At 50.0% G+C, this 21,808-nt stretch overlaps 1 protein-coding gene and 1 non-coding gene across 3 annotated transcripts; both read left to right on the plus strand.

Annotated features, from left to right (window-relative positions):
- The first annotated feature begins 10,953 nt into the window (after positions 1-10,953).
- Positions 10,954-19,478, plus strand: RPS27 (ribosomal protein S27). 2 transcript variants are annotated; one of them, XM_073609218.1, is made up of 4 exons: positions 10,954-11,097; positions 12,990-13,098; positions 13,639-13,749; positions 19,303-19,478. In XM_073609218.1, exons 1-4 carry the CDS (start codon positions 10,987-10,989, stop codon positions 19,329-19,331), a joined length of 360 nt encoding a protein of 119 aa, XP_073465319.1. In that variant the 5' UTR covers positions 10,954-10,986; the 3' UTR covers positions 19,332-19,478. The 2 variants fall into 2 exon arrangements, with proteins under 2 accessions (XP_073465319.1, XP_073465320.1); XM_073609219.1 differs by lacking the exons at positions 10,954-11,097; positions 12,990-13,098 and adding an exon at positions 13,233-13,280.
- Positions 15,640-15,773, plus strand: LOC141120800 (small nucleolar RNA SNORA76). Its single transcript, XR_012239953.1, has one exon. It is a non-coding gene; the product is annotated as a small nucleolar RNA SNORA76 (small nucleolar RNA).
- Positions 19,479-21,808: the final 2,330 nt, after the last annotated feature.

A 21,808-nucleotide genomic window follows, 5' to 3' on the forward strand; every position in this document is an offset into this window, starting at 1 on the left:
GTTGCAAAATAAATAAACAAACCAAAACAGAAATATTGCATGCCAACATTGTTAGTGTGTTGACAGGTGCAGTGAGGCTGTCTGCCACTAGATGGCTCTGTTCCCAGTATAGTATACTATAGTATAGGAAATTCTGTAATTGGGTGTTAGGTCCCCTTTCAAATGCCCCCCCCTTAGTAATGTAATGGGTGAAGTTATTGTCCATATATATGCCAGTGTGGGAGGGGCCTAGTGAGAAGGGGCTTGGAAGCAAACACCTCAGAGCTGTGACGGATGTAGTGAGCTGCTGTCCAAGGCCCTCAACCACGTGAAGTCCGCGCTACACCCGAAAGACAACGTACAGCGAGGGATTTAATAGCCGGAGGGTGTGCATGGACGTCCCCCTGTGCTCACACTGCCTGCGCGCCCCCTGGGACTCGGCTGATCACAGATCGGCCCTTTATCATGTGATCAACTGTCAGCAAATGAGAGCTGATCATGTGATGGAGACAGAAGACGATAATCTGCTTTTTTTTTCCCCTCGCGGTGAGAACATGAGGAGAAAAAACAAGCCGAATACCTGATCATTGAAAAGGGACATCGGTCTCGCACACACAGACAGCCACTGCAGCTAAAACGTGCCCACCAGTGCCACCTACCATTGTTCACCAGTGCCACCTATCAGTGACCATCAGTATTGCCAATCAGTGCCCATCGGTGCCTCATCATCAGTGCCACCTGTCAGTGCTGCCTATTAGTGCCATTCAATACCGCCTCATCAGTGCCACCTATCAGTGCCCATCAATGCCACCTATCAGTGTCCATCAGTACTGCCAATCAGTACCCAATCATCATTGCCACCTGTCAGTGCTGCCTATTAGTGCCCTTCAATGCCACCTATCAGTGCCCATCAATGCCACCTATCAGTGCTGTCTTATCAGTGCCTATCAGTGCCTATTAATGCCACCTATCAGTGCTGCCTTATCAGTGCCATCAATGTCACCTATCAGTGCCACATATCAGTGCCCATCAATGCCACCTATCAGTGCCCATCAATGCCACCTATCAGTACTGCCTTATCAGTGTCTATCAATGCCACCTATCAGTACTGCCTTATCAGTGCCTATTAGTGCCCACCAATGACACCTATCAGTACTGCACTATCAGTGTCACCTATCAGTGCCCATTAATGCCACCTATCATTGCTGCCTTATCAGTGCCACCTATCAGTGCTGCCTTATCAGTGCCCATCAGTGCCACCTATCAGTGCCCGTCAATGCCACCTATCGGTACTGCCTTATCAGTGCCCATCAATGTCACCTATCAGTGCTGCCTTATCAGTGCCCATCAATGTCACCTATCAGTACTGCCTTATCAGCGCCACCTATCAGTGCCCATCAATCCCACCTATCAGTACTGCCTTATCAGTGCCCATCAATGCCACCTATCAGTGCTGCCTTATCAGTGCCCATCAATGCCACCTATCAGTACTGCCTTATCAGTGCCTATCAGTGCCCATCACTGACACCTATCAGTACTGCCCTATCAGTGTCACCTATCAGTGTTACCTATCAGTGCCCATTAATGCCACCTATCAGTGCTGCCTTATCAGTGCCCATCAATGCCACCTATCGGTGCCCATCAATGCCACCTATCAGTACTGCCTTATCAGTGCCCATCAATGCCACCTATCAGTACTGCCTTATCAGTGCCCATCAATGTCACCTATCAGTGCTGCCTTATCAGTGCCCATCAGTGCCTCATCATCAGTGCCACCTACCATTGTTCACCAGTGCCCATCAGTGCTGCCAATCAGTGCCCATCGGTGCCTCATCATCAGTGCCACCTGTCAGTGCTGCCTATTACTGCCATTCAGTACCCGCCTCATCAGTGCCACCTATCTGTGCCCATCAATGCCACCTATCAGTGCCCATCAGTGTCTCATCATTGCCACCTGTCAGTGCTGCCTATTAGTGCCCTTCAGTGCCACCTATCAGTGCCCATCAATGCCACCTATCAGTGCTGCCTCATCAGTGCCCCTTAATGTCACCTATCAGTGCTGCCTTATCAGTGCCATCAATGTCACCTATCAGTGCCACATATCAGTGCCCATCAATGCCACCTATTAGTGCCCTCAATGCCACCTATCAGTACTGCCTTATCAGTGCCCCATCAATGCCACCTATCAGTACTGCCTTATCAATGCCTATCAGTGTCACCTATCAGTGCCTATCAATGACACCTATCAGTACTGCCCTATCAGTGTCATCTATCAGTGCCCATTAATGCCACCTATCATTGCTAGCCTTATCATTGCCACCTATCAGTGCTGCCCTTATCAGTGCCCCTCAGTGCCACCTATCAGTGCCCATCAATGCCACCTATCAGTGTCACCTATCAGTGCCCATCAATGCCAACTATCAGTTACTGCCTTATCAGTGCCCATCAATGTCACCTATCAGTGCTGCCTTATCAGTGCCCATCCAATGCCACCTATCAGTACTGCCTTATCAGTGCCTATCAGTGTCACCTATCAATGCCCATCAATGCCACCTATCAGTACTGCCTTATCAGCGCCACCTATCAGTGCCCATTAATGCCACCTATCAGTACTGCCTTATCAGCGCCACCTATCAGTGCCCATTAATGCCACCTATCAGTACTGCCTTATCAGCGCCACCTATCAATGCCCATCAATGCCACCTATCAGTACTGCCTTATCAGCGCCACCTATCAGTGCCCATCAATGCCACCTATCAGTACTGCCTTATCAGTGCCCATCGATGCCACCTATCAGTGTCACCTATCAGTGCCCATCAATGCCACCTATCAGTACTGCCTTATCAGTGCCCATCAATGCCACCTATCAGTACTGCCTTATCAGTGCCCATCAATGCCACCTATCAGTGTCACCTATCAGTGCCCATCAATGCCACCTATCAGTACTGCCTTATCAGTGCACAAAAGTGCAGCCTCATCAGCGCACATCAACAAACTATAAAAAAGGATGTTTATTTTTTTAAAAATTTTCGCTCTTTTTTTGTTTGTTTAGCAAAAAATAACCCCCCCCCCCCCAGCAGTGATTAAACCCCACCAAAATAAATCTCTATTCGTGTGAAGAAAATGATAAAAATGTGATCTGGGTACAGTGTTAGACGACCGTGTAATTGTCATTCAAAGTGTGAGTGGGTGGTTATTGGGGCTGAAGACCCAGGCGGGGGTGGTACAGAACTCAGTCCTCAGATGCGGGTCCTGTAGTGGGGTCCTCTGATGGGAGGACTGGGGGGCGCCATCTGGAAGCGTGCCCGGTTGGGCAGAGCTATGGAGGGGACATATGGAGAGAGACGGGTATATTAATGAGGGCACCTCGATTCTTCTGGGTAGTGGAAGGTGAATGCTGTGGACTTGGTATACCTGGGGGAGGAGGTCCCAACTCTGCGGTGCTCCCCAGGGGAGAGAGGAGGGGAGAGGGGCAGATGGGTGACAAAGTACAGAACGTCAGCTCCTGTGTGCGGCGCCCCATGCCGAGGAATTCCGTCATGTCACAAGTCACCGAGGTCCTGCAAAGTTCCAGGAAAGTGCAGGAAAATATGCATTCTGTGTGCGGACGTTCCTTCGTTCCTAAATATTGTGACCCCCTGCCGGGGATGTGGTGAGCAGGGCGATGGCCCGGGGGGACCGGACACGATATAGTGGTGGGTTCCATCATCGGCAAGCTGGTGGCTGTTCTATCCAAGAAAGAGTGGGGGAGGGGACTTGCGCAGTTTGGTGCCAACACTCAGTGAATCGCGGGTCTGCTTGCAATGTAATTGAACCCTCTATGCAGCTCTTAAAGTGGTATTAACCACCCGCCTACCGGGCACCCATCCCCCCTTCCTGCCCAGGCCAGATTTCAGCTCTCAGCGCTCTCACACTTTGAATGACAAGTCATATTACACTGTACACAGATGACATTGTTATCATTTTTTCACACAAATAGAGCTTTCTTTTTTGGTGGTATTTAATCACCTCTGGGTGATATTTTTGCTATTTTTTGCTAAATAAACTAAAAAAGACAAATTTTGAAAACAAATGTTTTAGTTTCTGTTATAAAATTTTGCTTCTTCACTGATGGGCTGCACTGATGGGCACAGGTGAGGCTGCACTAATGGACACTGATAGGCTGTACTTGATAGGTTGCACTGATGGGCACTGATAGGCTGCTCTGATGGGCACAGGTGAGACTGCACTGATAGGTGGCACTGATGGGCACTGATAGGCTGTGCTGATGGGAAATGATAGGCTGCACTGATGGGCTGCACTGATGGACACAGATAGGCTGCACTGATAGGCTACACTGATGGGCACTGGCTGCACTGATAGGCTACACTGATGGGCACTGATAGGCTGCACTGATAGGCTGCACTGATGGGCTGCATTGATGGGCACTGGCTGCACTGATAGGCTGCACTGATGGGCGCTGATAGGCTGCACTGATGGGCACTGATAGGCTGCACTGATGGGCGCTGATAGGCTGTGCTGATGGACACTGATAGGCTGCACTGATGGGCGCTGATAGGCTGCACTGATGGGCACTGATAGGCTGCACTGATGGGCACTGATGGGCTGCACTGATGGACACTGGTAGGCTGCACTGATGGGCACTGATAGGCTGCCCTGATAGGCTGCACTGATGGGCACTGATAGGCTGCCCTGATAGGCTGCACTGATGGGCACTGATAGGCTGTGCTGATGGGCACTGATAGGCTGCACTGATGGGCACTGAAAGGCTGTGCTGATGGGCACTGATAGGCTGCACTGATGGGCGCTAATGGACACTGATAGGCTGCACTGATGGGCTCTGATAGGCTGCACTGATAGGCTGCACTGATGGGAACTGATAGACTGCACTTATAGGCTGCACTGATGGGCACTGATAGGCTGCACTGATAGGCTGTGCTGATGGGCTGCATTGATGGGCACTGATAGGCTGCACTGATGGGCGCTGATAGGCTGTGCTGATGGACACTGATAGGCTGCACTGATGGGCAATGATAGGCTGCACTGATAGGCTGCACTGATAGGCTGCACTGACAGGCTGTGCTGATGGGCACTGATAGGCTGCACTGATGGGCACTGATAGGCTGCACTGATGGGCGCTGATAGGTTGTGCTGATGGACACTGATAGGCTGCACTGATGGGCGCTGATAGGCTGCACTGATGGGCACTGATAGGCTGCACTGATAGGTGGCACTGATGGGCACAGGTGAGGCTGCACTGATAGGCTGCACTAATGGACACTGATAGGCTGCTCTGATGGGCACAGGTGAGACTGCACTGATAGGCTGTGCTGATGGGAAATGATAGGCTGCACTGATGGGCACTGATGGGCTGCACTGATAGGCTGCACTGATGGGCACTGGCTGCACTGATAGGCTGCACTGATAGGCTGCACTGATGGGCACTGATAGGCTGCACTGATGGGCGCTGATAGGCTGCACTGATGGGCGCTGATAGGCTGTGCAGATGGGCACTGATAGGCTGCCCTGATGGGCACTGATAGGCTGTGCTGATGGACACTGATAGGCTGCACTGATAGGCTGTGCTGATGGACACTGATAGGCTGCACTGATGGGTGCTGATAGGCTGCACTGATGGGCACTGATAGGCTGCACTGATAGGCTGTGCTGATGGGAAATGATAGACTGCACTGATGGACACTGATAGGCTGCACTGATGGGCACTGATAGGCTGCACTGATGAGCACTGATAGGCTGCACTGATGGGCACTGATAGGCTGCACTGATGGGCACTGATAGGCTGTGCTGATGGGCACTGATAGGCTGCACTGATAGGCTGCACTGATGGGCGCTGATAGGCTGCACTGATGGGCACTGATAGGCTGCACTGATGGGCACTGATAGGCTGCACTGATGGGCACTGATAGGCTGTGCTGATGGGCACTGATAGGCTGCACTGATAGGCTGCACTGATGGCTGTGCTGATGGGCACTGATAGGCTGCACTGATAGGCGCTGATGGTCTGTGCTGATGGACACTGATAGGCTGCACTGATAGGCTGTGCTGATGGGCACTGATGGGCTGCACTGATGGGCACTGATAGGCTGCACTGACAGGCTGCACTGATGGGCGCTTATAGGCTGCGCTGATGGACACTGATAGGCTGCACTGATAGGCTGCACTGATGGGCACTGATAGGCTGCACTGATGGGCACAGGTGAGGCTGCACTGATAGGCTGCACTAATGGACACTGATAGGCTGCACTGATAGGTGGCACTGATAGGCTGCACTGATGAGTACAGGTGAGACTGCACTGATAGGTGGCACTGATGGGCACTGATAGGCTGTGCTGATGGGCGCTGATAGGCTGTGCTGATGGGCACCGATAGGCTGTGCTGATGGGCACTGATAGGCTGCACTGATAGGCGCTGATAGGCTGCACTGATGGGCGCTGATAGGCTGTGCTGATAGGCACTGATAGGCTGCACTGATGGGCGCTGATAGGCTGCACTGATAGGCTGCACTGATGGACGCTGATAGGCTGCACTGATAGACGCTGATAGGCTGCACTGATGGGCACTGATAGGCTGCACTGATGGGCGCTGATAGGCTGCACTGATGGGCACTGATAGGCTGCACTGATAGGCTGCACTAATGAGCACTGATAGGCTGCACAGATGGACACTGATAGGCTGCACTGATGGACACTGATAGGCTGCACTGATGGGCACTGATAGGCTGCACTGATGGGTGCTGATAGGCTGTGCTGATGGGCACTGATAGGCTGCACTGATGGGCACTGATAGGCTGCACTGATGGGCACTGATAGGCTGCACTGATGGGCGCTGATAGGCTGCACTGATAGGCTGCACTGATGGGCTGCCCTGATGGACACTGATAGGCTGCACTGATAGGCTGCACTGATGGGCACTGATAGGCTGCACTGATGGGCGCTGATAAGCTGCACTGATGGACACTGATAGGCTGCACTGATGGACGCTGATAGGCTGCACTGATGGACGCTGATAGGCTGCACTGATAGGCTGCACTGATGGACGCTGATAGGCTGCACTGATGGGCACTGATAGGCTGCACTGATGGGCGCTGATAGGCTGCACTGATAGGCTGCACTGATAGGCTGCACTGATGGGCGCTGATAGGCTGCCCTGATGGACACGGATAGGCTGCACTGATGGACACTGATAGGCTGCACTGATGGACACTGATAGGCTGCACTGATGGGCGCCGATAGGCTGCACTGATAGGCTGCACTGATGGGCACTGATAGGCTGCACTGATGGGCGCTGATAGGCTGCACTGATGGACACTGATAGGCTGCACTGATAGGCTGCACTGATGGACGCTGATAGGCTGCACTGATGGACGCTGATAGGCTGCACTGATGGGCACTGATAGGCTGCACTGATGGGTGCTGATAGGCTGCACTGAAGGGCGCTGATAGGCTGCACTGATAGGCTGCACTGATGGGCACTGATAGGCTGCACTGATGGGCACTGATGGCTGTGCTGATGGACACTGATAGGCTGCACTGATAGGCTGTGCTGATGGGCTGCACTGATGGGCACTGATAGGCTGCACTGACAGGCTGCACTGATGGGCGCTTATAGGCTGCGCTGATGGACACTGATAGGCTGCACTGATGGGCACTGATAGGCTGCATTGATAGGCGGCACTGATGGGCACAGGTGAGGCTGCACTGATAGGCTGCACTAATGGACACTGATAGGCTGCACTGATAGATGGCACTGATAGGCTGCACTGATAAGTACAGGTGAGACTGCACTGATAGGTGGCACTGATGGGCACTGATAGGCTGTGCTGATGGGCACTGATAGGCTGCACTGATGAGTACAGGTGAGACTGCACTGATGGGCACTGATAGGCTGTGCTGATGGGCACTGATAGGCTGCACTGATGGGCACTGATAGGCTGCACTGATGGGCGCTGATAGGCTGCACTGATGGGCTGCACTGATAGGCTGCACTGATAGGTTGCACTGATGGACGCTGATAGGCTGCACTGATAGACGCTGATAGGCTGCACTGATGGGCACTGATAGGCTGCACTGATGGGCGCTGATAGGCTGCACTGATAGGCTGCACTGATGGGCACTGATAGGCTGCACTGATAGGCTGCACTGATGGGCACTGATAGGCTGCACAGATGGACACTGATAGGCTGCACTGATGGACACTGATAGGCTGCACTGATGGGCACTGATAGGCTGCACTGATGGGTGCTGATAGGCTGCGCTGATGGGCACTGATAGGCTGCACTGATGGGCACTGATAGGCTGCACTGATGGGCACTGATAGGCTGCACTGATGAGCGCTGATAGGCTGCACTGATAGGCTGCACTGATGGGCTGCCCTGATGGACACTGATAGGCTGCACTGATAGGCTGCACTGATGGACACTGATAGGCTGCACTGATGGGCGCTGATAGGCTGCACTGATGGACACTGATAGGCTGCACTGATGGACGCTGATAGGCTGCACTGATAGGCTGCACTGATGGACGCTGATAGGCTGCACTGATAGGCTGCACTGATGGACGCTGATAGGCTGCACTGATAGGCTGCACTGATGGACGCTGATAGGCTGCACTGATGGGCACTGATAGGCTGCACTGATGGGCGCTGATAGGCTGCACTGATAGGCTGCACTGATGGGTGCTGATAGGCTGCACTGATGGGCGCTGATAGGCTGCACTGATGGACACTGATAGGCTGCACTGATGGACACTGATAGGCTGCACTGATAGGCTGCACTGATGGACGCTGATAGGCTGCACTGATGGACGCTGATAGGCTGCACTGATGGGCACTGATAGGCTGCACTGATGGGCGCTGATAGGCTGCACTGATAGGCTGCACTGATGGGTGCTGATAGGCTGCACTGATGGGCACTGATAGGCTGCGCTGATGGGCACTGATAGGCTGCACTGATGGGCACTGATAGGCTGCACTGATGGGCACTGATAGGCTGCACTGATGGGCACTGATAGGCTGTGCTGATGGGCACCGATAGGCTGTGCTGATGGGCACTGATAGACTGCACTGATAGGCGCTGATAGGCTGCACTGATGGGCACTGATAGGCTGCACTGATGGGCACTGATAGGCTGCACTGATAAGCTGCACTGATGGGCACTGATAGGCTGCACAGATGGACACTGATAGGCTGCACTGATGGGCACTGATAGGCTGCACTGATGGGTGCTGATAGGCTGCGCTGATGGGCACTGATAGGCTGCACTGATGGGCACTGATAGGCTGCACTGATGGGCACTGATAGGCTGCACTGATGAGCGCTGATAGGCTGCACTGATAGGCTGCACTGATGGGCTGCCCTGATGGACACTGATAGGCTGCACTGATAGGCTGCACTGATGGACACTGATAGGCTGCACTGATGGGCGCTGATAGGCTGCACTGATGGACACTGATAGGCTGCACTGATGGACGCTGATAGGCTGCACTGATAGGCTGCACTGATGGACGCTGATAGGCTGCACTGATAGGCTGCACTGATGGACGCTGATAGGCTGCACTGATAGGCTGCACTGATGGGCGCTGATAGGCTGCACTGATAGGCTGCACTGATGGGCGCTGATAGGCTGCCCTGATGGACACTGATAGGCTGCACTGATAGGCTGCACTGATGGACACTGATAGGCTGCACTGATGGACACTGATAGGCTGCACTGATGGACGCTGATAGGCTGCACTGATGGACGCTGATAGGCTGCACTGATGGGTGCTGATAGGCTGCACTGATGGGCACTGATAGGCTGCACTGATGGGCGCTGATAGGCTGCACTGATGGGCACTGATAGGCTGCCCTGATGGACACTGATAGGCTGCACTGATGGGCACTGATAGGCTGCACTGATGGGCACTGATAGGCTGCACACATGTGAGGTATCGCCGTGAACATTAGTGAGTGAGAGCAATAATTCTAGCTCCATAATTCCTCTGTAACTCTAAACTGGTAACCGTTACATTTCTTTAAAGTGCCGCCTATAGGGATTTTTAAGTACTGAAGTTTGGCACCACTCCACCAGTGTGCGCAATTTTGAAGTATTTACTCGGTGCAACATCATCTTTTATATTATACAAAAGAATTGGGCTAACTTTACTGTTATTTTTTTTTTTTATTTCCCTAAAAAATTGTATCTAAAAGATCACTGCGCAAATACCGTGTGACATAAAATATTGCAACGACTGCCATTTTATTCTCTAGGGTCTCTGCTAAATATAAATATAATGTTTGGATGTTCTAAGTAATTTTCTAGCAAAAAATACTGATTTTAACTTGTGAGCAACAAATGTCAGAAAAAAGGCGTGTGATGGTGTGATATTAGAGTAGCAGTAATACTAATACATATATAATGAATAATAGAAAGTAATAATAATATATTATATGATATAATAATAATAATAATAAATGGTAGATGTCGGAGTTGGAATAATAATAATGATATATATATAAAATTGAACATGATAAAAATAATAATAAATAATATAATAATAATATATAATATATGATAATGATATACTAATAATAAATAATATAATAATAAATGATATATGATAATGATATAATAATAATAATAATAATAAATGGTAGATGTTGGAATAATAATGACAATAATAATAAATTGTATTCTATAATAATATGACTTTGTTATAATACTATTATTACTATAGAGGCATGATGATAATAATAATAATAATAATATTATATATGATATAACAATACTAATGATGACGTCAGAGATCACATGACCCCCTCCCCGGACATGTCCCGGCTTGTCTCCCCCATGGTGTCCCCCCATAGTCGGGTCTCTCGGCCTCCTCTCTCCCCTCTCCTCCCGGTTCCGGGCACACACACATCCCCAACCCACAGTGGTTCCCCTCAGGCCTCAGGCTCCTCCCCCCGTCCCCTCCAGGGGGCCACAATTCGGTTTCTGCCCCCACCAAGATGGCGGCCCCCTCCCGCCGTGACGTCACTTCCGGCTCCTCTCCTTATATTGCGGGCTCGGTTTCCGGTCTGCCTCCTTTTCTGCAGCGGCCTCAACCTGAGAAGATGCCAGTGAGTGCGGGGAGAGCGGAGACCTTCCACCGTCCACCCACCGGGGGAGGAGAGGAGGGGGACCGGGACTGAGGAGGGGAGAGGACGGGGGGGGGAGGATGGGATGGAAGGGGGGGGGGGACACAGAGCGGATCCGGGCCTAGCAGAGGAGGAGGCCTCGTGTGTGGGGGAGGGGTGTAGAGGGGACATGTGTGGGGGAGGGGGAGACTCTCCTGTGTGAGAAGGCTCGGATGGAAGCTGACTCTACCAGGAACACGTGTGTGAGGGAGTGAAAGCTTCCATCGGGGCCCAGACACACAGGAGGACCTCACTGAGGGCTTCTGATTGGATGAAGACTGGAGGGGTTTAGTGTCACATGTTTCAGGCACTGGGGGTGTAGGAGGAGTTTCAGGTAGGAGGGCACTGGGGGGAGGAGTCTTAGACAGGTTCCAGGAGGGACCCCAATATTTATTATCACCCAGCCAAGCTCCGCCCCCTCCTGGCTGAATCCCCCCCTCCAGTGCTTGAAACATGTTGCACTATGCTCCCCTCCAGCCTGCCTTCCTGAGCCCCCCCCCCTTCTGCCTCCTTATCCAATCAGAGCACAGTATCAGTGTTTCAGGCATGGGGGGAGGAGTTTCAGGAGGCGGAGCTTGGCTGTGGAATGATGCGAAGGGTCAAGCAATATTTAGTGTCTATTGCGCACACACACCCCCCTGTCTATGGGGGAGGGGCTCAGGGGAGAAGACTGGAGAGGATAAGAATAACAAGTTTCTGCCACTTGGGGGAGGAGTTACAGGAGGGGGTGGAGCTTGGCAGGCACTGGGGGAGGAGTTACAGGAGGGGGTGGAGCTTGGCATGCACTGGGGGAGGAGTTACATGAGGGGGTGGAGCTTGGCAGGCACTTGGGGGAGGAGTTTCAGGAGGGGAAGAGCTTGGTAGAGGGGGTAAATGTTGGGATTCCCTCTTCCAATCTGAGCACAGTATGACATGTTTACAGCACTATGGGAGGGGTTACAGGAGTGGGGGGAGCTTTGCAGGCACTTGGGGGAGGGGTTGCAGGAAGGGGTGGAGCTTGGCAGGCACTTGGGGGACGGGTTGCGGGAGGGGCGGAGCTTGGTAGAGGGGGTGAATATTGGGGTCCCCTCTTCCAATTTGAGCACAATGACATGTTTACAGCACTATAGGAGGAGTTACAGGAGTGGGTGGAGCTTGGCAGGCACTTGGGGGAGGAGTTGCAGTAGGGGGCGGAGCTTGGAAGAGGGTGTGTGGTCACCCCAGAATTACATTGGTGGATGGTGGGTTGCCCCTCCCCCTCATCCAATCTGAGTGCAGTGTAATGCGTGTTAGGCACTGGGGGAGGAGTTTTGTCATGTTACAGGATGGGGGGGGAGCTTGGCCATGTTATGATGAGGGGGGCGGGGTTGGAGGATCATATTAGGAGACAAGGCTGTCTTACCTGTGTGAGAAGGCTCTGATTGAAGCTGAGCTTTGCTGACTCTTCCAATAGCGGGTGATTCCGAAAGTGGAAGCTTCCATCAGAGCCCAGACAGGGGGGGGGGGGGGTCCTGTCACCTCCTCAGTGATGGCAAGCACAGGACCCCAGCTTCTGATTGGATAAGAGGGAAGGGCATGGTATAACATGTTTCAGGCTCTTGGGGGAGGAGTTTCAGGCAGATTACTGGTGGAGGCGGAGCTTGGTTGTGAGAGGACATTGGGGGAGGGGCTCAAGAAAGTAGCGCAGTATAACATGTTTCAGGCCCTGAGGGAAGAGGTAGGGTACAAGCTGTGATGATGGGGGGGGGGGGGGTTCCCAAAATTTCCAGCACAGGATGTTAGGTGGTGGTTGTGGGCGGGGACGCTGCTTTTCTATTGGTCGGATTCTGACGTTTTTCTCCCACCTCTCCTGACAGCTCGCTAAAGACCTCCTACACCCCTCCCCCGAGGAGGAGAAGAGGAAACACAAGAAGAAGCGTCTGGTGCAGAGCCCCAACTCCTACTTCATGGACGTCAAATGTCCGGGTGAGTGCCAGGGGAGGGGCCTGGGAGGGAGGGGTGGGGTCTTTGTGGGTAGAGCCCCAACTCCTACTTAATGGATGTCAAATGTCTGGGTGAGTGCCAGGGGAGGGAGGGGCCTGGGAGGGAGGGGCGGGGTCTGTGTGGGCAGAGCCCCAACTCCTACTTCATGGACGTCAAATGTCCGGGTGAGTGCCAGGGGAGGGGCCTGGGAGGGAGGGGCGGGGTCTGTGTAGGCAGAGCCCCAACTCCTACTTAATGGATGTCAAATGTCTGGGTGAGTGCCAGGGGAGGGAGGGGCCTGGGAGGGAGGGGCGGGGTCTGTGTAGGCAGAGCCCCAACTCCTACTTAATGGATGTCAAATGTCTGGGTGAGTGCCAGGGGAGGGAGGGGCCTGGGAGGGAGGGGCGGGGTCTGTGTGGGCAGAGCCCCAACTCCTACTTAATGGATGTCAAATGTCCAGGGGAGGGGTCTGGGTGGGGGAAGGAAGGGGCGGGGTCTGTGTGGTTACCGTAACTTACCTCTGTTTTCTCCTCCCCCTCACAGGATGCTACAAGATCACCACCGTGTTCAGCCACGCCCAGACCGTGGTGTTGTGTGTCGGCTGCTCCACCGTCCTCTGCCAGCCCACCGGGGGGAAAGCCCGCCTGACAGAGGGTGAGCCAGGGGGAGGGGGCACATACAGGGTGGGAAATGCACATTGATGGTGGGGATTTTTCTGGTTTATGAAGGGTATTTTCAGGCTGATGTCGGGTGTTTTTAGGTTTTGATGGTTTTCAGGCTGATGTCGGGTGTTTTCTGTGTTTATGGCAGGTATTTTCAGACTCAGTGTTTTCAGGTGCGGGTATTTATCAAGTTTGTTTTTTTTCAGACTGATGGGCATATTCCAGGTTAATGACGGGTATTTTTGGACTGATGGGCATATTCCAGGTTTATGACGGGTATTTTCGGACTGATGGGCGTATTGCAGGTTTATGACGGGTATTTTCGGACTGATGGGCGTATTGCAGGTTAATGACGGGTATTTTCGGACTGATGGGCGTATTGCAGGTTTATGACGGGTATTTTCGGACTGATGGGCGTATTGCAGGTTTATGACGGGTATTTTCGGACTGATGGGCGTATTGCAGGTTAATGACTGTTATTTTCGGACTGATGGCAGTTTTTTTTTTTTTTTTTTTTTTTGGGTTTATGGCAGTTATTTTCAGCTAATCAAAGATAATGGAGGTGGGAGAATAATTAAGTGATGCACTATAAATGCTGAACAAAGTGAATTTGAACCTCCCCCCCCCACCAGCCAGACGCGGGTGTCAGGGCTCCGGGGGGGACCCGTCCTTGTCCCTATTGCCCAGTGAAAGAAGCTGCTCCACCACCAGATCCTGTTCTTTTTCAATAAACTTTATTCTGTGGGCAACCCGCACATCACAAATGTCATCTACCAGTCCCTGCTTTCTTCCAATGCACTTCTCTGTGGGAGGGGCTTAGACATTGATGACCTTCATGATTAAGCCCCTCCCTGGATGAAACGCATTGGAGTGGGGTCTGGACAGTGTTTTGTGATGCATTGTTCACCGCAGAATAAAGTTTGTTGAACAGAATTTGGCAGTGGCGCGGCTTCTTCCACTATTGCTATACGCCTCCATTTTCTTTAGTTTTCAGTAACATGGGGAAGGGGGTTTGGACCCCTGTCAGTGGTTTTTATCCGATTTGGAGATTTCCCTTGACTTCCTGTCCCAGAGACAACAGAAAATTTTCAGACTAATGGGCATATTCCAGGTCTATGACGGGTATTTTCAGACTGATGGGCATATTCCAGGTTTATGACGGTATTTTCAGACTAATGGGCATATTCCAGTTTAATGACGGGTATTTTCAGACTGATGGGCATATTCCAGGTTAATGACGGGTGTTTTCAGACTGATGGGCATATTCCAGGTCTATGACGGGTATTTTCAGACTAATGGGCATATTCCAGGTCTATGACGGGTATTTTCAGACTGATGGGCATATTCCAGGTCTATGACGGGTATTTTCAGACTAATGGGCATATTCCAGGTTAATGACGGGTGTTTTCAGACTGATGGGCATATTCCAGGTCTATGACGGGTATTTTCAGACTAATGGGCATATTCCAGGTCTATGACGGGTATTTTCAGACTGATGGGCATATTCCAGGTCTATGACGGGTATTTTCAGACTAATGGGCATATTCCAGGTTTATGACGGGTATTTTCAGACTGATGGGCATATTCCAGGTTTATGACGGGTATTTTCAGACTGATGGGCATATTTCAGGTTTATGACGGGTATTTTCAGACTGATGGGCATATTCCAGGCTAATGACGGGTATTTTCAGACTTGGCTCAGGCAGGAGGGTGTACTTGGCTGAGAGCCCCTCCTGAAGACTCCTGGGATGTATGACATAATTTTGGCCTAGGCCAGAAATCTGGAAGTAACTGCAGAAATGTGAAAAAAAAGTTTAGAATTGTTGATCCCACCTGTGGCCGGCTAGGAGATTCTATACAATTGTGCAAAAAAAAGTTTACCGCACTGTCTTTGAACTGGTGAATTGCCTGGATGTGGTGTCACCAGCCAAGCGTCAGTGCAAGAATAATCCGCGTGTTATAACTGGCGCCTCGCGGCCGTCTCCTGTGTGGTGCTTTTAAAACAATGCTACAGACCTGAGAGAGCTTGACCCGCTCTGTACCTTCTCCGTCTGCCCTTTTTTGGGTGGTATTTGTACTGTCCTGGCATTTTTGGCCCTCAAACTGGATCGGCCGTCAGTACATCAGGATTGATCGATTTTCATATATACAGTATCTCGCAAAAGTAAGTACACCCCTCACATTTGTGGAAATCTTTTCTTCTCATGTGACAACACTGAAGAAATGACACTTGTCTACAATGTAAAGTAGTGAGTGTACAGCTTGTATAACAGTGTAAATTTGCTGTCCCCTCAAAATAACTCAACACACAGCCATTAATGTCTAAACCGCTGGCAACAAAAGTCAGTACACCCCTAAGTGAAAATGTCCAAATTGGGCCCAAAGTGTCAATATTTTGTGTGACCGCCATTATTTTCCAGCACTGCCTTAACCCTCTTGGGCATGGAGATCACCAGAGCTTCACAGGTTGTCACTGGAGTCCTCTTCCCCTCCTCCATGATGACATCAGAGCTGGTGGATGTTAGAGACCTTGCAGTCCTCCACCTTCCATTTGAGGATGTCCCACAGATGATTAATAGGGTTTAGGTCTGGAGACATGCTTGGCCAGTCCATCACCTTTACCCTCAGCTTCTTTAGCAAGGCAGTGATGGTCTTGGAGGTGTGTTTGGGGTGGTTATCATGTTGGAATACTGCCCTGCGGTCCAGTCTCTGAAGGGAGGGGATCATGCTCTGCTTCAGTATGTCACAGTACATATTGGCATTCATGGTTCCCTCAATGATCTGTAGCCCCCCAGTGCCGGTGTCTTATCGAATTCAGTCCCCTATCATATAGTGTCCTCCCTGTACTGCGCAGGCGCAGTACGGAGGACAAAAGAGACGCCGAAAGTCTCCGAAGTTCAACAGCTGATCGTCAGCTGTACACGGCGCCTGCGCATTTATTCTTACCCTATGTCCAGGATCATTCCCTACTATCCAAGTGGACATAGAGTTAGAATAAATATTTGCCGAGCGCAGCGAGGCCGTGCCCGAAGCGTGGCGAGCGAAGCGAGCCCGCGAGGGGCCCTCTTACACAGCCATCGCTAACAGGTGCCCGAGCGCCGTGTACAGCTGATGGTCAGCTGATCAACTTCGGGCATTTTCGGCATCTCCTGCTCCTCCGTACTGCGCAGGCGCTGCGCCTGCGCAGTACGAGGCGGACACTATCTGATACGAGGACAGTATATGGCAGAACACCGGCAGCACTCATGCAGCCCCAGACCATGACACTCCCACCACCATGCTTGACTGTAGACAAGACACACTTGTCTTTGTCCTCCTCACCTGGTTGCCCCCACACACGCTTGTCACCATCTGAATCAAATAAGTTTATCTTGGTCTCATCAGACCACAGGACATGGTTCCAGTAATCCATGTCCTTAGTCTGCTTGTCTTCAGCAAACTGGGCTTTCTTGTGCATCATCTTTAGAAGAGGCTTCCTTCTGGGATGACAACCATGCAGACCAATTTGATGCAGTGTGCGGCGTATGGTCTGAGCACTGACAGGCTGACCTCCCACCCCTACAACCTCTGCAGCAATGCTGGCAGCACTCATACGTCTATTTCCCAAAGACAACCTCTGGATATGACGCTGAGCACGTGACCTCAACTTCTTTGGTGGACCATGGCGAGGCCTGTTCTGAGTGGAACCTGTCCTGTTATACCGCTGTATGGTCTTGGCCACCGTGCTGCAGCTCAGTTTCAGGGTCTTGGCAATCTTCTTATAGCCTAGGCCATCTTTATGTAGAGCAACAATTCTTTTCTTCAGATCCTCAGAGTTCTTTGCCATGAGGTGCCATGTTGAACTTCCAGTGACCAGTATGAGAGAGTGAGAGCGATAACACCAAATTTAACACACCTGCTCCCCATTCACACCTGAGACCTTGTAACACTAACAAGTCACATGACACCGGGGAGGGAAAATGGCTAATTGGGCCCAATTTGGAGGTTTTCACTTAGGGGTGTACTGACTTTTGTTGCCAGCGGTTTAGACATTAATGGCTGTGTGTTGAGTTATTTTGAGGGGACAGCAAATTTACACTGTTATACAAGCTGTACACTCACTACTTTACATTGTAGACAAGTGTCATTTCTTCAGTGTTGTCACATGAAAAGATAGAATAAAATATTTACAAAAATGTGACTGAGGGGTGTACTTTGAGATACTGTATATCCCAGTTAGTTTGGGGACTCTATTGATTGGTTTGTGTGAAAGTTACTTATTGGGATCCCCTCCAACAACATGTAGCAAAATAAATTTTGGCCAATATTTAAGAAGAGACTTTATTTTATTGGGTTTTGCAACTAAGTTGAAAAAATATATATATATAATTTATTTTCAGGTCTTTTTCTGTTTATTGCAAAAAATCCCAGTGGTGATCAAATACCATCAAAAGAAAGCTCTGTGTGTGAAAAAATAGCATTTGGGTACAGTGTTGCATGACCGCACAATTGTCAAAGTAACACAGCCCTGAGTGGCAAAAAATGGCCTGGTCGTGGGGGGTAAATTCTTCAGGGGCTGAGATGGTTAAGAATAGTCTCTTGCTGGAGAGTGTTTAGTTCCACTTTTAACCACTTCACCTCTGGAAGGTTTACACACCCCCCCCCCCCCCCCCCCCCCATATGACCAGGACATTTAGTTTTTCAGCACTGCATTACTTTAACTGGTAATTGCGCAGTCATAGAACACTGTACCCAAATGACATTTATGTTTTTTTTTACACACACTTTCTTATGGTGATATTTGACCACCGCTGGGTTTATTTTTATCGATTTAAACAAAAAACCCTGAAAATTTAATTAAACAATTTTTCCTTTTTTTGTTATAAAACCTATCCAAAAAAATCAAATTTCTTCATAAATGTAGGCCAGGATGTAATCTGCTACATGTCATCTGATAAAAAATTCCAATAATTTGAATATTGGTTTGTGTGAAAGTTGGTCCACAAACTATGGGATATATATCTGAAAATTGATCAATCCTGATGTACTGACGGCCGATCTCTATAGACCCGAAAACGCCAGGACAGTACAAATACCCCCCAAAAATCACTCCTTTTTAGATTGTTCCTGCATGCACCAGCCTGCTTCAGTATATGTACTGTGGAGGGGGGGGGGGGGGTGTACTGTAGAGGTGTACTGTATAGGAGGAGGAGGTGTACTGTATAGGAGGTGTACTGTATAGGAGGAGGAGGTGTACTGTATGTACAGGAGTACTGTAGCGGGTTGGCAAGTGGTTATTGGTCCCTGTGGTGTTTTGTTGCCCTCATTGTGGTATTAGAGCCGGAGGTCACCATCACCCCAATGATACATTGCCACAATTTGTCCACACAAGGTAACATGTTGGTGATGGTGAATCTCCCCAGCGGGGACACAGCTGGCAATAAAAACATGAAAGGGGTTCTAATCCTTCCACACACCAACCATTGTAGGTGCTTTAAAACTGTTCCTAGCTAGGACACCTGTGTGAGAAGCCTCGGATTCTAACCATTGTCTCTTTCGTCCGCAGGTTGCTCTTTTCGGAGAAAGCAGCACTAAGTGTCCCCAAGCCGGAGACGCGTTATGGCGTTCCCTGTGCGTGGAGATGTATATTTTGAAGGACGCGGTGGGAGGGGGAAGGGCACCTTTGCTCATCATCTGGGACACTAGCCCCATCCCTTTTCTCTCAATAAATTTTGGATACAATTTTCTGTTTTTTTTTTTGTGGTTATTTCCTGGAAATGGGCGCTGGAAGATCAGGTTGCTTGTGTATTGATTGATACCGTTCGGTCGGAAGTCTGCCTGAATGAAGGTGTCCTGTCTCCTGAATATGTGTGTGGTTGCTGGGAGCATCTGGGCTGACTAATGCACTGTTTGCCTGTCAGTCGTCTTCCTTCTAAGTAGCCTCTGAAATGTGTTCTGATTGGCCAGAATCTCTCCAGGCATGACCCAGCTCTCATCGGGTGAACCCGCCAGCGACCTCCTCAATCCTGACTCACAGCCGTAGCTGAGACACACTGACAGCACATGCAATCCACCTTATTCATGTCCCCTCCCCAAAACACCAAATGAATTTACTGGAGGGAGACATCGAGAATATACCATGCCATCCTGCCAACAAGATCCCTGGGAATGCTGAGTATCCAAAATCTCATAAGATTGCAAAGTTTAGGATCATCTTGTGAAATTTGGGCTCCTCAACGTTCTTTGAGATCAGTCCTGGAGGACAATGATGGCGCCCATTATCTAAGCACCTCGAGAAAAAGGGGGAGGGAAAAAAAAAAAAACGTTCCTTCCACAGGTACATACATGTGTGTTTTAGGGGTGGCAATTTGAGTAAGCGGATCTTGCAGTTAAAGTGGTGTTCCGGCCGAAATTATACTTTCTAAATAAAAATACCCCTATAATACACAAGCTTAATGCATTCTAGTAAAGTTAGTCTGTAAACTAAGGTCTGTTTTGTTTATAGCAGTAGTTTATTTTATAAACTTGCAGCAGGCCGTGGCCATCTTAAGTGTGGGCATCTGAAGCCAGACTATTTCTTCCTGGATCTCATCCTTGCAGATCTCGCACATGCTCAGTGCAGCACAAGCAGTGTAATAGGTTTCAGGTCAGGTTTCAATAGCAACGGCAGTGTCAGAGGAAGTTGCCGCCCCTTCCCAGAAGGCATTGCAAACAGGAAATGATGCGATGGGCCACGGCCAGGGAGGAGGAAGTGAAAAATGAATACAGCAGATATACAGTAGGTGCTGAGAAAAAAATATATATCCAATTCGTTTACAGTGCAGTTTAGTGAGGGATGCTGAAGAGTTGTAGAAGTGGGTGGAACTCCACTTTAAGGTGGAAGATCTGCTTTTATTAACCTTTGAAGTAGAAGACTAGGAATGTACAACCTGTCATTTCAGCCTCAAATCCAATCGTCAAAAGTTTGTAGAATTCACCTCAGTAACATCTCTAAAAATTTGCCCCTTTTTAACAAATGAAACTACCAAGCTCCTCATTCACTCCCTTGTTATCTCTTGCCTTGACTATTGCAACTCCCTGCTCATTGGCCTGCCTCTCCATAGGCTCCTCCCCTCTTCAGGCTAGCATGAATGCTGCTGCCAGACTTATCCACCTTACCACCTGCTCCCTGTCTGCCAACCCTCTCCTCCAATCACCCAGCAAATTAAATTAAAAATACTAACCACAACATACAAAGCCATTCACAACTCTGCCCCGAGCTACATCACCAATCTTGTCTCCAAATATCACCCAAATCGTCCTCTCCACTCTTCTCAAGACCACCTACTCTCAAGCTCTCTCATCTCCTCCTCCCATGCTCGTCTCCAGGATTTCGCCAGAGCCTCTCCCATCCTCTGGAACTCGCTACCTCCACCTGTCCGGCTATCCCCTACTCTTGCTACCTTCAGGCGGTCCCTGAAAACGTATCTCTTCAGGAAAGCCAATAACGTCTCTTAACTAATCTTTTACCACTTCCATCAGCTCATTCCCCACAGTTACAACCTTTTGTACCACCTGCCCCACCCTATTAGATTGTAAGCTCTTCTGAGCAGGGCCCTCTTAATCATCTTGTATTATAACAGTATTGTCTCCCTTTTATATTGTAAACTGTTGGAGCTATATAAATCCTGTATTATAATAACCTATGTTTCCAGCTTAACAATGGCAGATTGAAAAGCGGTTTGTATCATTTATTCAAATTTTTACAGTGAGGGTCTCTCGTGGTTCAGTCCTGGGACCTCTGCACAAATTCCCACAGCTATCCACCCTTCCAGAATCTTGTGAAGTCGGGTACTGATGATGGGTGAGAAGAACTGGTTTGTGTAATTGGTGTAAAAAAAAAAAAAAAAAAAAACCTGGCTTGGTGTTGGTTCCAATTCCCTTCAAAGGTGATCAGTAGAGTTGAGGTCAGGGCTCTATGCAGGACACGAGTTCCTTCACAGGTGTAGAGGATCTTCATAAAGCCATGGTTTTACCAGTTTGGAGGTGGAGGGTCATCAAAGACATGGGGGTTGATTTACTAAAGGCAAGTA

Source organism: Aquarana catesbeiana, linkage group LG13, assembly GCF_042186555.1.
Source record: "Aquarana catesbeiana isolate 2022-GZ linkage group LG13, ASM4218655v1, whole genome shotgun sequence".
NCBI lineage: Eukaryota > Metazoa > Chordata > Amphibia > Anura > Ranidae > Aquarana > Aquarana catesbeiana.

Coding starts and splice junctions, on each gene's coding strand:
- RPS27 (XM_073609218.1), top strand. CDS start 10,987: ATGGCGGCCCCCTCCCGCCGTGACGTCACTTCCGGCTCCTCTCCTTAT. Junction 11,098..12,989: donor CTCAACCTGAGAAGATGCCA/GTGAGTGCGGGG, acceptor CTCTCCTGACAG/CTCGCTAAAGACCTCCTACA. Junction 13,099..13,638: donor CATGGACGTCAAATGTCCGG/GTGAGTGCCAGG, acceptor TCCCCCTCACAG/GATGCTACAAGATCACCACC.